At 41.8% G+C, this 15809-nt stretch overlaps 1 protein-coding gene across 1 annotated transcript in view; it reads right to left on the reverse strand.

Moving 5' to 3' along the window:
* Fam184b (family with sequence similarity 184 member B) overlaps positions 1–15258 on the reverse strand; it is a 114366-nt gene extending 99108 nt beyond the window's left edge. Inside the window, exon 1 of the mRNA XM_021161949.2 lies at positions 14925–15258. Coding sequence (XP_021017608.1) covers positions 14925–15071 — 147 coding nt within the window. The 5' untranslated portion in view covers positions 15072–15258. The remainder of the gene's footprint in view (positions 1–14924) is intronic.
* Between the last annotated feature and the right edge of the window lie 551 nt (positions 15259–15809).

Genomic DNA, 15809 nt, shown 5'->3' on the forward strand with positions numbered 1-15809 from the left:
TACAAAGTAAACTTGGAATTCTCATTACAGTCAAGTATGGCAGACTACATTAAATATAAAAAGAAAGTTGGTGGGCTCCTCTGTTAAATGGAGGTTCCCTACAAATACATAAAATAACCACTAAGTTACTCCCATATACAGGAGTTTACAATGGCCCTGGAAGAAGGTGGGTTGTAGTCTGAGAAGGAAGTAAAGTAAATACTTAGAATAACACCTAAGTCACTTCTATATACAGGAATTTACAATGGCCTAGGGAGAAGATGGATTATACTGTATAGACTAGAATTGGAACTATGGCATGGGCATAAAGCCCTTGCTCCTGGCTTCTAAGAATGAGCTGACCTTAGGTAGGGCTGATTTTTATCGCAGTTGTAAACACTGATTTTTATCCCAGCTGTAAATACTGATTTTTATCCCAGTTGTAAACACTGCCTGGTTCCTGTCAGCATTTATGTATGCATTTCTCTGTTTTGTTTAAAGAGTCATTTTGCATCGAGTAACCTCGATGTACCTTGGATGACCCTAATGTATCATGTAATTTCCTTGTTTTCTTTTGTAATATAAGTCTGATGCTCGCTTTGAGAAATTATGTTCAGATACATCACTCTCTTGTGTCCATGTCTGTTTGCCATTTTCGCCAACTACTTGTCCACTTGAGTACCAGGACCCTGAATTCTCCTGCAGGTTTAGGGACAGACTGAGTCCGGTCCGTAGCAAAGTGGCCAGCTTGGAAATTCACAAGGAGTTTCATTTCACTTTCTTTTGCAGCAACCTGGAGGTATGTGAGCAAGCTGAGCACCATGCATATTAGACAGGTAGAGGCAAGGAGCCCTGGCAAAGCTCAGAAGCTCATCTACCTAGTGGTAAAACAGGAGCTAGAAACAAGTCCTTTGATGTTGTAATGGGTTGAACTGTGCTCTCATTATATTCCACATTCATATGTGCCAGGCCTAAGCATTTGCAAATAAGACTGTAAGGAGACAATAATCTCTCTCCCTCTCTCTCTCTCTCTCTCTCTCTCTCTCTCTCTCTCTCTCTCTCTCTCTCTCTCTCTCTCTCTCTCCCTCCCTCCCTCCCTCCCTCTCTCCCTTCCTCCCTCCCCCTCCCACCCGTGTGTGTTTGAGTGTGTGTGTGCGTATAAAAGGACAACTTGTAGGAGTCAGTTCTCTCTTTCTACCATGTGTATCTCCCCTTTCTCTTATGAAATGTAGGTCACCAAACTTGGTGGCAAGCAAGACCATTTGCCTTTTATCTACTGAACAATCTGTATGGTCCCTGTTGGGAGGTCCCCCATAGGGAGGTAACTGAGGTTAAATAAAGTCACAAGGGTGGGAGTGGTATACTCCTGTAGGAAGAGGAAAAGACCTATAGCTTCTCTCTCTCCATGTGAGTACTCACAAAGATCATGTGAAGAAACAAGAAGAAAGGAAAAAAAAAAAACTCTCACCAGAAACACCCTGCCATACCTGTATCTTGGACTCTCAACTTTCAAAATAATGAGAAATAAATATTTGCTGTTCCAGCCATGCACTCCATGATATTCTGTTACGGTAGTCTGCATAGATGGGGAAAGATGCCAGCAACGAGCTCTGTACCAGGCTCTCTCAACCTAGCTCATCACTCATCATCCCAGTAATCCTAGCTCATTCCTGACAGTAAAGCCACCAGTGACCAATTCTGACTTTAGGACTTTTTTTCAGGCCTCAGCTCACTTCATGTCTTTGCCCTACCTTTTACCAGACATCATTCTCTCCTTTATGAAGGCCCTCTTTCCTTGTTCCTTGGTTTCTGAAGTACCACCTTCACTCTGAGTCCTGGGTTCCTTCCCAGGTCCTTTATCATTGCCTAGCAATCCTCATAGTTCAGTTTTTGGTAGCATTCTCTTCTCTCCGTCAACATTCTTCCTGGGAAAGTTGTCACAAGATCTATTTCCATCAGGATCTTAGTGTCTTCTACACTGAGGAATTCACATACTAAATTTATTGTAAAGATCTACTGAGTAAACAAATAAAAAGGCAAATAAACACTCTATCCCTTGTTAAATGATAACTTTAAAAACTAAATCTAGCCTAGACATCTTTTCTGAGTTCTAGACTTAGTACATCAGTCAGTGACAACCCATACAAATGCCAGGAAACAAGCATCACCCCAAGTTCAGTGATCTAGACACTGAGAAGCATTTCTGCTCATGTAGGTTAGCAATGGTTGAAAGATGGTCTGCTCTCAGTACTGTGATTTGGATTGTCTGGACTCTAGCTAAGAGCTGAAGTTGGATGCAGGTCTGGTCCCTTAGGGCCAAGTGGTAGCAAGGGTAGCCACTCACAGCATGCTTTCCTCCCAGGGATGGCTAAGCTTCACAAAGTCATTTAAAGTCTCTGACTATGTTCATACTCTCTAATGTTTCAGAGACCAAACTAAGTCTCAGGAAGAAGTCTATCATCACTAGTGGGATGAGGAAGGATCTGTAGGTAGATATAAATATTTGATCACTGAAATAAGCATAGCTGTGTAGTCTACAAAGTACCTAACTATTTAAATATTTTATAAGTTCCTAAACTATCTGTGCTTTGGCTAAGAGTGAAGTTGGGTCATTATGTCTCCATTCCAAATTTGGACAGAACATCTATTTCTAACTGTCGATTCCTCTGGCTTGTCCACTTCACCTTCTGGAAGCCCCCACTACTGCAGTCTCCGTAGCTGGGCAGCTCTCTTCCTACAGTCATGTGTGTGACCCATTCCTATGTTTTTTACACTTCTATATTGATGGTACCTTCTAAATTCACTTCCCACCTCTTGTTCCATTTATGTGTTATCCTCCTGTCTGTTTGTCTCAGCTACCATGGCCTCCTCATGTTTTCTGTTTCAGCTTGTCTAAGTGGCAGCGAGGAAACTGGTCACTGGGTAGCCCTTTTAAACCCTGATGAAATAATCTCTACATCAGTTTTTGCTAGTGATAGTACCTTTGGATTTGGCAATTAAAACTGACATTAGGTTCCTCCAAAGGAGAGAGAAGTCAGTTATTGGCTAGTTTTGCTTTTCCATGGATTGGTTTAGATTACATTTATGAGTACATGTGCACACATACACACAAACACACACACACACACACACACACACACAGAGAGAGAGAGAGAGAGAGAGAGAGAGAGAGAGAGAGAGAGAAGAGGGGGCCTATATTTGGTTCTAATTTTTTGTCTCATATTTATTTAGGTTGTTATCAGATAATTTGATAGTTTTCTACAGGACAAATGGGCCTTGCTCCCAGTGGCTGAGGACAGGAATAGCAAGTCTGGATAAATGCACTTCGGCAGCACAAAGAGGGAAAGCTTTGCAAGATGAATGTTGGCCGTATTGCTGGCTCTTTCCTGCTGTATTAATTTCTCTCTTAAAAGAAAGCTGACCTAATTTTTCCAGCTCAGAGCCCTAATGGACTCTTATTCAGAGGCCATCCTTCTACATAAAGAGCTGCATTGTATTTAATGATAAGCCTTTTAATGGAATTTGCTATTTCTGGGTCTCTGGGAACATGTCATTAATGAGTTTGCTGGTGCAGGGAATAGCAGATGCTTGGGGGAGTGGGGGCGTGCTTTTCAAGGACAGACTGCCCTGGCAGGAAAATGAACAAAACCTGAAATGGGTTCTTTTTACTCCCTTGGAACAGACTTGGCTTTAACTAAACTCTGATCTAGATAAACTTAGGTTTCAACATTTGAATGTACCATGCCCCATCGCCTTACTCCCTAGCACCTATCTATGTGCATTATCCACAAATGTTTCTGCCATAAATCCACTGCAACTTCATCTGCAGAATGTAAAACTAGACAAAGAGACACATATAAACTAAGAGGCCAACATTCTCCAAACTGGTTTGGTCATTCCCGTTTAAAAACTTGAAGAGAACAAGAGAAGAAAGATAAGGGAGAATGGTTTGAGTTAAACCTTTTAACTTCCAGAAGCTACTTAGCTCTGGGCCTAAATCTGTATCTTTACATTGTAAAGTAAAAGCCTGTTGTTATCCAGAGAGTCCTCATTTCACAGAACAGCATATTTATCATCATTTATTACTCCCCAAGGCAATTCCAAATTGTACCTCCACAGGAGAACAGCTCCCTGAGTCACTGAACCACGTGAAATACTCTTGGTGGCAGAGCCCTGCCATCTGTGCACCTCTTGGTGTTTATGGTGAGCTGGCACCCAGCAGTGACTTTCTATCCCTTTTCAATTGGAATTTTGCTTACATATCCATTCTTTAATCTAGATCTTACTGGTCCTTCCCTGGGCCCTGACATCAACGGTGGCCCTAAAGATGTATTAAAAACTTCCTCATCTGGCAGCTCAAAGTCATCAGTTCATGTTGTTGAATGAGTTCCCAGCAGCAGTGTGTTAGAAGCTGTTGGTAGTTTCAAGAGGTTGAAGGTAAAAATCAAACCACACCAAACCAACAGCCATACAAACAACAACAAGAACAGCAAAAACCTTGATCATCTCAGAAAATGGTCAAACTACAGTCTGCAGTGTCACCTTGTAGCTTACTTAAAATGTGAGTCCTCAAACTAATTCTGATGATTCCTAGGGAATTTCAGCAGTGATGTGAGAAGGAAGAAGCCTTTGGTGATAATAGAGTGATGTATCAGGCTGTCTGTTTCCTGTGGTTGCCACATCAAAATATTTCACACTTGCTAGTTTAAAATAATAACTTTATTCTCTCAGAATTCTAGGAACCAGAAGTCAAAAGTCCACATTACTTCAGGATTTCCTCCCTTCTGAGCCTCACAAGGACAATGTATGCCTGGTGGCTGCAGGCATTCTTTGATCTGTGGCATATCTCTACAATCCTGCCCCAGTTTTCACATGTCCTTCTCCTCTGGACCTTATTCTCCTATTCTGTCTTAAATCATTGTCTTAGTTATGGTTCTATTGCTGTGAAGAGACAGCATGACCAAGGCAACTCTTATAAAGGCAAACATTTAGTTGGGAACTAACTAAATTACAGGTTCAAGGATTCAGTTCACTATGATCATGGTGTGAAGCAGGGCATCCTGTAGGCCAACTTGGAGCTGGAAGAGCTAGGAGTTCTACATTTGGATCTGTAGGCAGCCAGGAGGAGGCTCTTTTTCCATATTGGGCAGAGCTTGAGCATAGCCCACACATACAGTGACAAACTTCCTCCAACAAGATTACACCTACTCCAATAAGTCCACACCTCCTATGAGTCAATCCTTTCAAGCATGAGTCTCTGGGGGGCCAAACCTATCAAACCACCACACTCATCCTTTGTCTTTCTCTAATAAGGATGCTTGTCACTGAATTTAAGCACCAGTCAAATAACACAATTCTATCTCATCTCATTGCTTCATTACATCCACAAATGCTCTTTTTTTTTTTCCTAATAAGATAGTCTTCATAGGGATTTGAAATGGACCGTGTGTGTGTGTGTGTGTGTGTGACTTCTTTTTAATCTTCTATAGTCAGTATCAAGAGAAAACAATATCCACTGAGAGTACAGCAAGAAGGAAAGCTGAGTGATCTTACAGGCTTGCATTTCAATGAAGCAAGAGTCTTGAGGTGAAGGAGAAAAGTTACACAGTGCTCTTTCAGAATTCAGCTGGGGAGATATATTCTTAGGAAGAAAACTTTTCTGTTTTTAAAACATTTGTTACACCTCAGAAGTTTGGGGAAGACACTGTTTTTTTGTTTGTTTTGTTTTTTTGGTTTTTTTGAGACGGTTTCTCTGTGTAGTCTTGGCTGTCCTGGAACTCACTCTGTAGACCAGGCTGGCCCCAAACTCAGAAATCCACCTACCTCTGATTTCCAAGTGCTGGATTAAAGACGTGCGCCACCACTGCCCGGCCAACACTGTTCTTGATAATACCAAATAATGCAAAAGTAGGTCTTTCTATTTATTTAATGATCTGTAGCTAAGAAAAAGGTTTTCTGGGGAGACCTAGGTCAGTGACCTCACATATACTTGCTAGTATGCTTGCTTTTATTGGGCCTCTGAAATATGAGGAAGGCATTTGTTTCTCTGATACTTCAAATTACCCTAGAGATGTACCAGGTATAGTCTCATTTCCTGGACCTCACAATATACTAAGTAGTTTTTAAAAAGGCCCATTAAATAGTCAGAAAGTGTATACCTGTCATACTCAGCTGATGGAGAGATGGAGAGATGTTACTTACTGGCTTGCTTCCCCTGGCTTGCTCAGCCTGCTCTCTTATAGAACCCAAGACTACCAGCCTAGCGATGGTCCCACCCACAAGGGGCCTTTCCCCCTTGATCACTCATTGAGTAATGCCTGTCATACCCGGTATGCACTTTCTGACTTGCACTTTCTTGACATGATCGCAATCCAGAAATGCCTGGATTGTGATTATGTCAAAGTAGCTTGAAAGTAATGATGTCACTGGGCATGGTGTTGAACACCTTTAATCCCAGCATTCAGGAGGCAGAGGTTGACAGATCTCTGTGACTTTGAGGCCACTTGGGTACAGTGAGTTCTAGGATAATGAAGGATACATAGAAAGACCCTGTGTCTTAGTCAGGGTTACAATTCCTGGACAAAACATCATGACAAAGAAGCAAGTTGGGGAGGAGAGGGTTTATTCAGCTTACACTTCCATACTGGTGTTCATCACCAAGGAAGTCAGGACTGTGACTCAAGCAGGGCAGGAAGCAGGAACTGATGCAGAGGCCATGGAGAGATGTTACTTACTGGCTTGCTTCCCCTGGCTTGCTCAGCCTGTTCTCTTATAGAACCCAAGACTACCAGCCCAGGGATGGTCCCACCCACAAGGGGCCCTTCCGCCTTGATCACTAATTGAGAAAATGCCCCACAGCTGGATCTCATGGAGGCATTTCCCCAACTGAAGTTCATTTCTCTGTGATAACTCCAGCTGTGTCAAGTTGACACACAAAACCTGCCAATACACCCTGTATCAAAACAAAACAACAACAAAATGATGCTATTGTCTCTGTAACTGTAGAGTCTCTTAGGGGTCTGTTTTTGTGTTTAGATTTGAGAGAGAAGAGAGTTGTAATAAATGTCTTTTTTTTTTTTAAGGTGACCTTATATTGAAGAAATCAGGCATTCAATAATGCCTGATTGTTTGCCATCAGATTGTTTGAAATGCCATTAAATATTTTTCCTTCTATGCTGTTTCATTTCTATCTTCCTCATCTTCACCTGTAACAACGTTGAGCTCACTAAAGGAGTCAACCTCCAGGAAAGAATATGACAGGTGTGCAATGACAGAGAATCAAGAGTCAAAAGAGTTAATAAGAAAGTCATATTACTGACTATAGTGAGGAAAAACTAGAATCAACTGAAATGCTGGCAAAATTTCAAGGAAATTTTGTGATCATTCAGAATATGTAAGGCTTTCCCAGTTCTCCCTTGGTAAACTGTTAACATTTCTGTAATTTATTTCTGTATGCAAACAATAGATGATCTTTCGCAGGTCTTCATGCAATCCCCATTTAGAAAAATGGATTTTTTTTTCTGTCCAGAGTTGCCTGTTTATACCAGCTTCATTTATTATTGTAATTATGCGATTTAATGCCAGATTACATCGATTGTTATTTATGTGAAAGAAAGTTCTTTCTGAAAGCTTCTGATAGACAAAAAAAAAAAAAAAAAGAAAAGAAAAAAAGAAAAGAAAAAAAGAAAAACAAATTGCAAACAAAACAACACTCACACACACATACCAGCCAACCAAACAAAACCAATTCAGTATCAAATTAGGTGTTACAAAGAAGTAAAAAAAGACTAGCAAGTGGGTTCAGATTCATATTTATGATATATTCTCAGTCTCCATATGAAAGACACCAATATTGGGAAAATAATACAGATGCTTTATGGTAAGTGTCTTAGTTTTATGTTGCTGGGATAAAATAACCTTAACAAAAGCAACTTAAGGTGGAAAAGGTCTATTTTGGCTTACATTTCCAGAGGGATATAGGCAATCAGGCTGAGGAAAACATGGCAGCAGGCAGGGAAGGCATGGAGGAGGAAACAGGAAGCTGTGTGGTCACATGACAATCACACTCAGAAAGCAGAGAATAAACTGAAAGTAGAGACTAGCTATAAAATGTTAAAACCTGTCCTGGGTGACCCATTTCCTCCAACAAGGCTCTACTTCCTAAAGGATCCATAACTTTCCTAAACTCCCTCAAGTTGGGAAGCGAGTATTCAAACACACGAGCCTATGAGCAGCATTTCACATTCAAGCACAGCAATAGGTGATCTCACAGTTGAAGGGCTATAGTAGGCTGCTGTGGCAGAGAAGACTTAGGCATAGGAAATAGCCACTTCAAGTAATTGTGGTAAATGATTTATTATAGATGAACAAATTTTATTCTAAGTGAAAATGGGATTTTGCTTCAAAAGAAACCGTTATTGAGTTTTAAATGCTGTAAGTAAATGCTTTGGTTCACATTAAAAGATCATTCTTGCCGCAATATGAGGGGTGAAAATGATCATTGAGAATGTCACAAAAGGAGTTGAGGGCCAGAGTTGAAAACATTATCTAGAATGTGGGGGTAGCAATGGAAACTAGAGTAGACTGATTTTTTATTTTTGGGGGGATAAAAGACCTTATAGAGATGGCTAAATGGCATTCAGTAAGTATATTGAGTTATACAGCCATAACCACATTCAACTTCAGAACATTTTTTTTCCTCAAATGAAACCCTTAGTCTGAGTAAGGCGGTGCATGCCTTTAATCACAGCATCCAGCAGGCAGAGGGGGGAGGATCTCTGAGTTTAACACCAGCCAGGTCTACACAGTGGGTTGTACGTCAGCCAGGGATACATAGTAAGACTATAAAAAAGAAGAAAGGAAGGAAGGAAGGAAACAAAAGCTCTTAGCTCCTCTCCATATCATATTTGAACTGCATTCCTTAGCAAATTATACATGCCAATAATGTATTTTATATAATTTATTCACCTACTTCTTGGACTTTTAGTTTGTTTCTAATTTTTAGCAATATAAGTAATATCTCTATGAACAAACATTCATGGACCAATATGTATGGAGACAGTTGTTTTCATTTCTCTTGGGTACTCAGCAATGTAATTGTTGGATCATGTAACATTCTATCCAACTATTTAGGAGAAAGTTGAATACTTCTTCAAAGTGGCTACATCATTGTGTATTCCTACCAGCGATGTAAGAGGGTTTGAGATCACTCTGGTTGCTGCTGTGTGCAGAAGAGATTGAAGGAAGGCTGTGGGATGGCGGTGGGGAGGAGGGAGAAGACTGGAATGGTAATGTAAAGTGGAAACATCTTAGTGGGAGTTAAGGACACTCAGCCTGGGGAGCACTTTATACTGTTTCATGGATATGATGCAAGGAATAGTGAGCTCGCTTTCTTTACATCAGGGGTTATGTTGTTAAATTGTAAGATTCCAACAGTGTGGGCTTGTTAAAACAGATCTGTAGTTCTCAAAGGACAAACTGCTTAAACATCTGTCTCCAAACAAGCTCCCACAAGCTCAAGAATATTTTCAGAGAAGGAGATGGAGTCAAGTCAGAGGATGTAATAAACCATGTACTCCTTTAAGCCAGGAAAACATAAGGGTAAATCAAGTGGCAGCCTGTGATAGAGGATGCCTTTGCCAAGGCATCATTACCGTTGCCTCACCATACTTCCTGGCTTCGAAGGCTAGGGAAGGGCCCGCTTTTCTCCAGTTTACTAGGGTAACAGTTTATTCTGAAGTTTACAGGGCAGCTGTCTTCACCCTCTACAGAGCATCAAGATGGGAAGTTAAACAGCTAGAAACTCAGAACAGCTGGCACTGGGTTGTAACATCTCTAATGCTAGGAAGCCTCAAGTCAAACCACCAGGGTTGGATCCAGTTTAGGGTCACCACCGCATTTGGGGTGTGTGTGTGTATGTGTGCGTGTGCGTGTGCCTGTGTGTGCGTGTGTGTGTGCGTGTGTGTGTGTGTGTGTGTGTGCGTGTGTGTGTGCGTGTGTGTGCGTGTGTGTGTGCGTGTGTGTGCGTGTGTGTGTGCATGTGTGTGTGCGTGTGTGTGTGTGTGTGTGTGTGTGTGTGTGTGTGTGTTACTGGGAATCGATCTAGGGGCTTGTGTATGGTAGGTGAGAAGACTACCATTGACTTACATCCCCAGGCTTTTTAAATTCTGAGACAAGGCTAAGTTGCCTAGGCAACTCATTATGTCGCTGGACAGGCTTGAACTTGCAATTCTTTGCCCTACTTCAGCTTCTCAAGTAGGGATATTACAGCCATGTGCTATATAATACCCAACAAACTGCTATATTGTCAAAAGCTCTCCAGGTGGTTTTCATGTGCATCTTGGATTGTTTGATTATTTATTCACTAGGCTACCAGCAGTTGTACATAAAACTAGGACTTTATTATTTTAGGAGATAAATCACTATATTTCTTATGAATCAGTATAAGAGAAATCTTAACAAAATATATGCAAAGAATTTTTTTAATGCAATGGCTGCTTTGTCTGCATGTAACTATCTGTAGCAGATGTGTGCTGTACACTCAGAGACCAGAAGAGGGCCTCAGAAACTTCACAGATCCCCTGAGACTGGCGTTATAGATGGCTGTGAGCTGCTATGTGGGTGTGGGAATCAACCCAGCTCCGCTGAAGTGCCCCTAACCACTGAGCCACCTCTCCAGCCTACACATGGAGAAAGTTTAGTAAGGTTCTATTTTGTGCCTGTTACTATATCAACTTCTAGAGTTGGATAAGAAAAAGAAATTACCATATAATAAACACATTTAAAATAAGAAGGTTTTCAAAGGCTTTTATTTTTAGAGGAAGTAGAGCTTAAAAGATAAATACGATCCAATTTTTAGAGACAAGGACATTTCAGGAAATGAAACAAGAAGGAAAAAGAGAGGGATGAAGATGTAGTCATAAAAGCCACGACACGAAACACACCTAAATGTCCACTAATGGGTGAACAAACAAACTGTGTTATCTACATACAGCAGAGGACTATCCACTCATACAACAGCATAAAAACCTGTCACTGCATCATGAATGGAGCTGGATGTATCAGGGTAACTGCAGTAAGTTAGGCACAGAAAGACAATGCTGCATGCTCTTACTTACATGTGGTAGATAAAATAATTGATTTCATGAAGGTAGAAAGTAGAGTAGCAGTTCCCAGAGGCTAAGAAGTGTAAAGAGGAAAGTGACAGACTGGTTATTGAATATAGTGGTACAGTTGGAGTAGGTGGAATGCCTTCTAATGTTCCAGAGAACTACAGGATAACTATGGTGGATGCCAAGTAATTGTATCTTTCCAAATAGCTAGAAGAGAGTTTGAACAGTATCACCACAAAGAAACAGCAAATAGTTTCGGTGATGGAGACACTGATACCCTGAGTTATTACATACCTGAAACATCTGTATCCCACAAATACATACAGATTTTATGCATCAATTAAATTTAAAAATAAGCATTAAAAGTGAAAGATTTTGCTTTTCAGTATGTAACCAAGGGCACATAAAGTCTTGCATATGGATTTATCATGTCCATAGCAGTACTGTTGATGATAACCACAAAAGATGGAATCCAAAATTATCAGTTGGTGAATAGATAAATCATGATAAATCAAACTCGAGATAGCTATATAAGAGATAGATGCATATGTGACGTTATGTGATAGGACATGGATGGTCCTCTAAGAAAAAGCCAGAAATAAAGGATTAAGTATTGTATGATTTCATTTATTTGAAATACCTATAAGAAACAAGCCTGGATATTTGGGCTGGAGGGAGAGATTGCTAAGAGTGTATGTTGAACAACCACAAGAAGAGGAAGAGTTCAAATCCCAGCACCTACACAGCCAGCCCTAACACCAGCTCCAAAATGGGTAGAAATAAAAGGATAACCAAATTTTGCTGGCTGCCAGCCTAGCTGGGAAAACTTGAGCCTCTTGTTTCAGGGAGAGACCTTGCCTCCCTCATAGGAATAAGCAGGGAGAGATAGAGGACTCTTCCTGTTTCCTTCTGGTCATCAGCACGTGCACACACAGCATGTGTGTATATACTTACTCAGACACATATGCACTAAAATCATTAAATAAGTAATTGTTTTGGAAAAGGACAGAAAAGAATAAAAGGTTGCCTAGGGATGGGGGTGTGAATAGGGACTACCTTCAAATGTGCATGAGAAATGGACATGTTCTCCAGCTAAACTTTATGAATCACTGGACACAATTGTGTTCACTAAACACACATGGGACTACACTGGCAGATGAAAAGAGCTCTTCTGTAGGAAAATTCTGTTTAAAACCTTTAGTAGAAAACATCATAGTTAAGTAGCTAAGTTGAAACATGAGTGACAGTCCGGAGACTGAGTTGAATGAAGCCTGGAGCTCTCAAACCAGTCACAGAATGTAAATCATTTTTCCTAATCTTACAGAACATGGGAATAGAGACAGAGAAAGCACAGGGGAAGAATGGCAAAGGAAAACCACAAGTCATGATGGAAGAATATTCGTGATCACCTGGATTAAATTCACCTATCAAAGAAAAGCTCATGGAAATACTAAATGTTCAAGTGTAGAAAATATGCACCATACAAAGAGTTGGCAAAAGAAGAGCGGTTTATCAGAAACCAAAATCTCACTTTAAGAAATTAGTGTGAAAAGTGGTACTGAGTGGTCCTACATAGTAAGACTCAATCATGATTTGTAGCGGAGAACATACTCTGAGAAATATTGCTGATTATGTACCAGGGATGGTGTTGGCCTTCTGTATCGCTGAGTCTTCATGGCTTAGCAAAATAGGTATTCCATAAATATTACTGAATGGAATCACCACCCAGTTACATTGAAATAATCTATCTACTACAAAGGAAAGGGCTATGCTTTTGTTAGGGTTTCTATTGCTGTGATAAAACACTATCACTGTTAGCAACCTGGAGAGGAAAGGGTTTAATTTCATCTTACAATTGGTAGTCCATCATCCAAGGAAGTCAGGGAAAGAGCCTGAAGGCAGAAACTAAAGCAGAGGCCATGGAGGAGTGCTATTCAGTGGCTTACCCAGCCTACTTTCTTATAGTGCCCATGACCACCTGCCCAGGAATAGCACCACCCACAGTCAGCTAGACACACCAACTATAATTTTAAAAACTACAGACTTGCCTACAGGGAAATCTTATAGAGGGATTTTTCTCAGTTCAGAGTCCCTTTTTCAAAATGACTCTTAGCTAGAACAGAACCTGCCTAGGACTTATTGCACCAATATTCAGTATATGGAGCTAGTGAGATAGCCCAGTGGTTAAGAATATTTGCTGCTGTTACAGAGGATCTGAGTTTGATTTTCAGCAACCACATTGGGTGGCTCATAGTCACTTGTAACTCCAGCTTCCTGAAAGCCCACATCTTCTTCTGGCTTCCATAGGCACCCACCAATGGGGTATATGTACAGACACACATGTGCACATAAATAAAAGTGATGTTCAATCTTTTAAATAGAGCAGGCACCCCATAGATCATCACTATCACAAGTCAAGGATAATTCTTTCATAATTTTCCCTTCCTTCTGCACACACTGCCGTGCCCTGCTTTAACTTGAATAATCACATGTAGCTCCTGCTATGTGTTTTTAATTGCTTTTGCTATTTCAAATCTTGCTTCTTTTCCAACAAACAAACAAACAACAAAAACTTTAACTTTTTGAAGACAAGGAAGGTGCCCGGATACTATAATTGCTTTTTCAGATACTAAAATCATTTTTAAATAATAAACTTAAGTAAGTTTTTGATCGGCGCTATTAGACAACTGTGGGTTAGACATCGTGGCACACCTGTCTGGAGACAGGCTCTTGTGCAAAGAATATGCAGATGTCAATGGGAGGTCAGGAGAAGAAAGCTAGTGCTGTTGTTTCACCCTATGTTGGATTCCAGTGTGGTAAGGATGCTCATCCATCCTTCAGAAAAGCAGGTATGGAAAGTAAGAGGAAGATGTTTAGGAAAGAAATCAGAATATGTCATTCATTATACTCTGGGACAAAAGCTGGAGCTAGTCTTTACTAGTAGGCATTGTGCTAGGAGTTTGAGACCAAATGGAAAATACCAAGTAAACAAATTAACTACTCAAACCCTGCAGGAAAGACATCTCTACAGATATGTGGAGGGAATCTGTGCGGAGTTGTTCCTAATTGGGAAATTGCCAGGGATTAACAACCTGCATTGGCAACATCTCAGGTACACATATTGGATATATTCAACCAAGATCCTGAGATGAAGTAGGGATATGGGCTGGCTGACCTCCCAAGGTCTTTTCCATTACCACAAGCATGCATCCTACCCTTTCCCATTTATGATCCAACACATGCCTGTAGTCAGTTTGACAGTAAGTCCCCTGGGCTGCCTTCCAGGTTTAGTACGATGCCACGAAAGACTGCTAGCACTCAACAAATGATTCAAATATTTGTTGAATGAAGGAATTAATGAATCGTGTTTAAATAGGTCTCACATGATCTCCCCAGATATAGAGAATAAAATCACAACATTCCAGGCATGATGGTTTGAAGGTTTGAACAGGGCTAGCAAAGGAACATGATCTCTCCCTCTCTCTCTCTCTCTCTCTCTCTCTCTCTCTCTCTCTCTCTCTCTCTCTCTCTCTCACACACACACACACACACACACACACACACACACACACACCCTCTAGCCTTGGGAAAGCACAGCCCACCTGCTAAGCAAGCAGGCTGCGGAGAGTTTCCTTGGCAAAGAATCCTGTCTGCTGCTTCCAAATGCAGTCTCCAGAAGGTCACTTCACTCAGATACAGAACAGCTTCCTTTGGTCTCTGTGACAAAGTTTGTGGGGATTCAGTGCGGTCCTCCCCTGGAGTGCTTCTACACTCCCACCCCTACTCTGGGTGCCTCTGGCACACAGCTGGTTTGCCCGCAGCACCCCGCCTTACCTTAGTGAGCTGAGCGATCTTCTTGCACATTTTCACGTGCATCTCCGGATCACAGTCCATTCTCCAGCCCGAGCCACCGCGGGCGTCGGCTTTGGAGCTCGCGCAGGTTCCTGGCGGGTGAATTTTGCTGTTGAGGGCAGATGCCATCGCTTTAAGGCGCCCTGCACTGAAATGCTCTGACTCGCACGCTCTCAAGGCTGGCCGTGTGCACGTGCGTTCGAGCACGGGCGTGAGAGCTTTCTCCAGAGAGGTGGCACTGCAGTCCTGCCAGCACAGCCGCGTGGCTCTCTTTCCGGAGGTGTCGTCTCCTTCCCGGGCCCACTCACGCACCACCTTCCTCTGCTCGTGCTCGTTCGCGAGCTAGCTGGCTCACGGGCACCCGCACCATGCAGCGTAGCGCTGGCGCCTTGCACGTGAGGTTTACCATCTGCGGATGCTTCCGAGAGTGTGTGGGCTATACCTGCAAGAGGACAGCTTCTGGGGGATGTTGGGGGATAGGGGGTGGGGGGCGGTGCCCTGGACAGGTTTTTTTTTTTTTTTTTTTTTTTTTTTTTTTTTTTTTTTTTTTTTTTTCCCCCTCTCCTTGGCCAACTGGAGACGGGTGGGTGGCTTGGAGCTTCCAACTCCACTGTGAGCGATCCAGCCCGAGGTGGATAGTTCAGGCCAAGAGGAAGAAATGCTGGCTTTAGTCCCTAGCAGACCGGCAAATCAGAATGAAAATATTAGAAAATCCTGTGGTAGTAGATGGGACAGGTGAGAGAGCGGGTCTAATTCCTGCAGCCCTGATGCTTAGAGCGAGGGTGAAGAGAGGAGGCGGGATGCTGAAGGGCAGAGGTGGGGATGAGGGAGCTAACCACTCCGATTCTAGGAGGTTGAGATCTGGAG

This window comes from Mus caroli, unplaced genomic scaffold, assembly GCF_978045245.1.
Source record: "Mus caroli unplaced genomic scaffold, Mus_caroli_1 scaffold_4, whole genome shotgun sequence".
Lineage (NCBI taxonomy): Eukaryota > Metazoa > Chordata > Mammalia > Rodentia > Muridae > Mus > Mus caroli.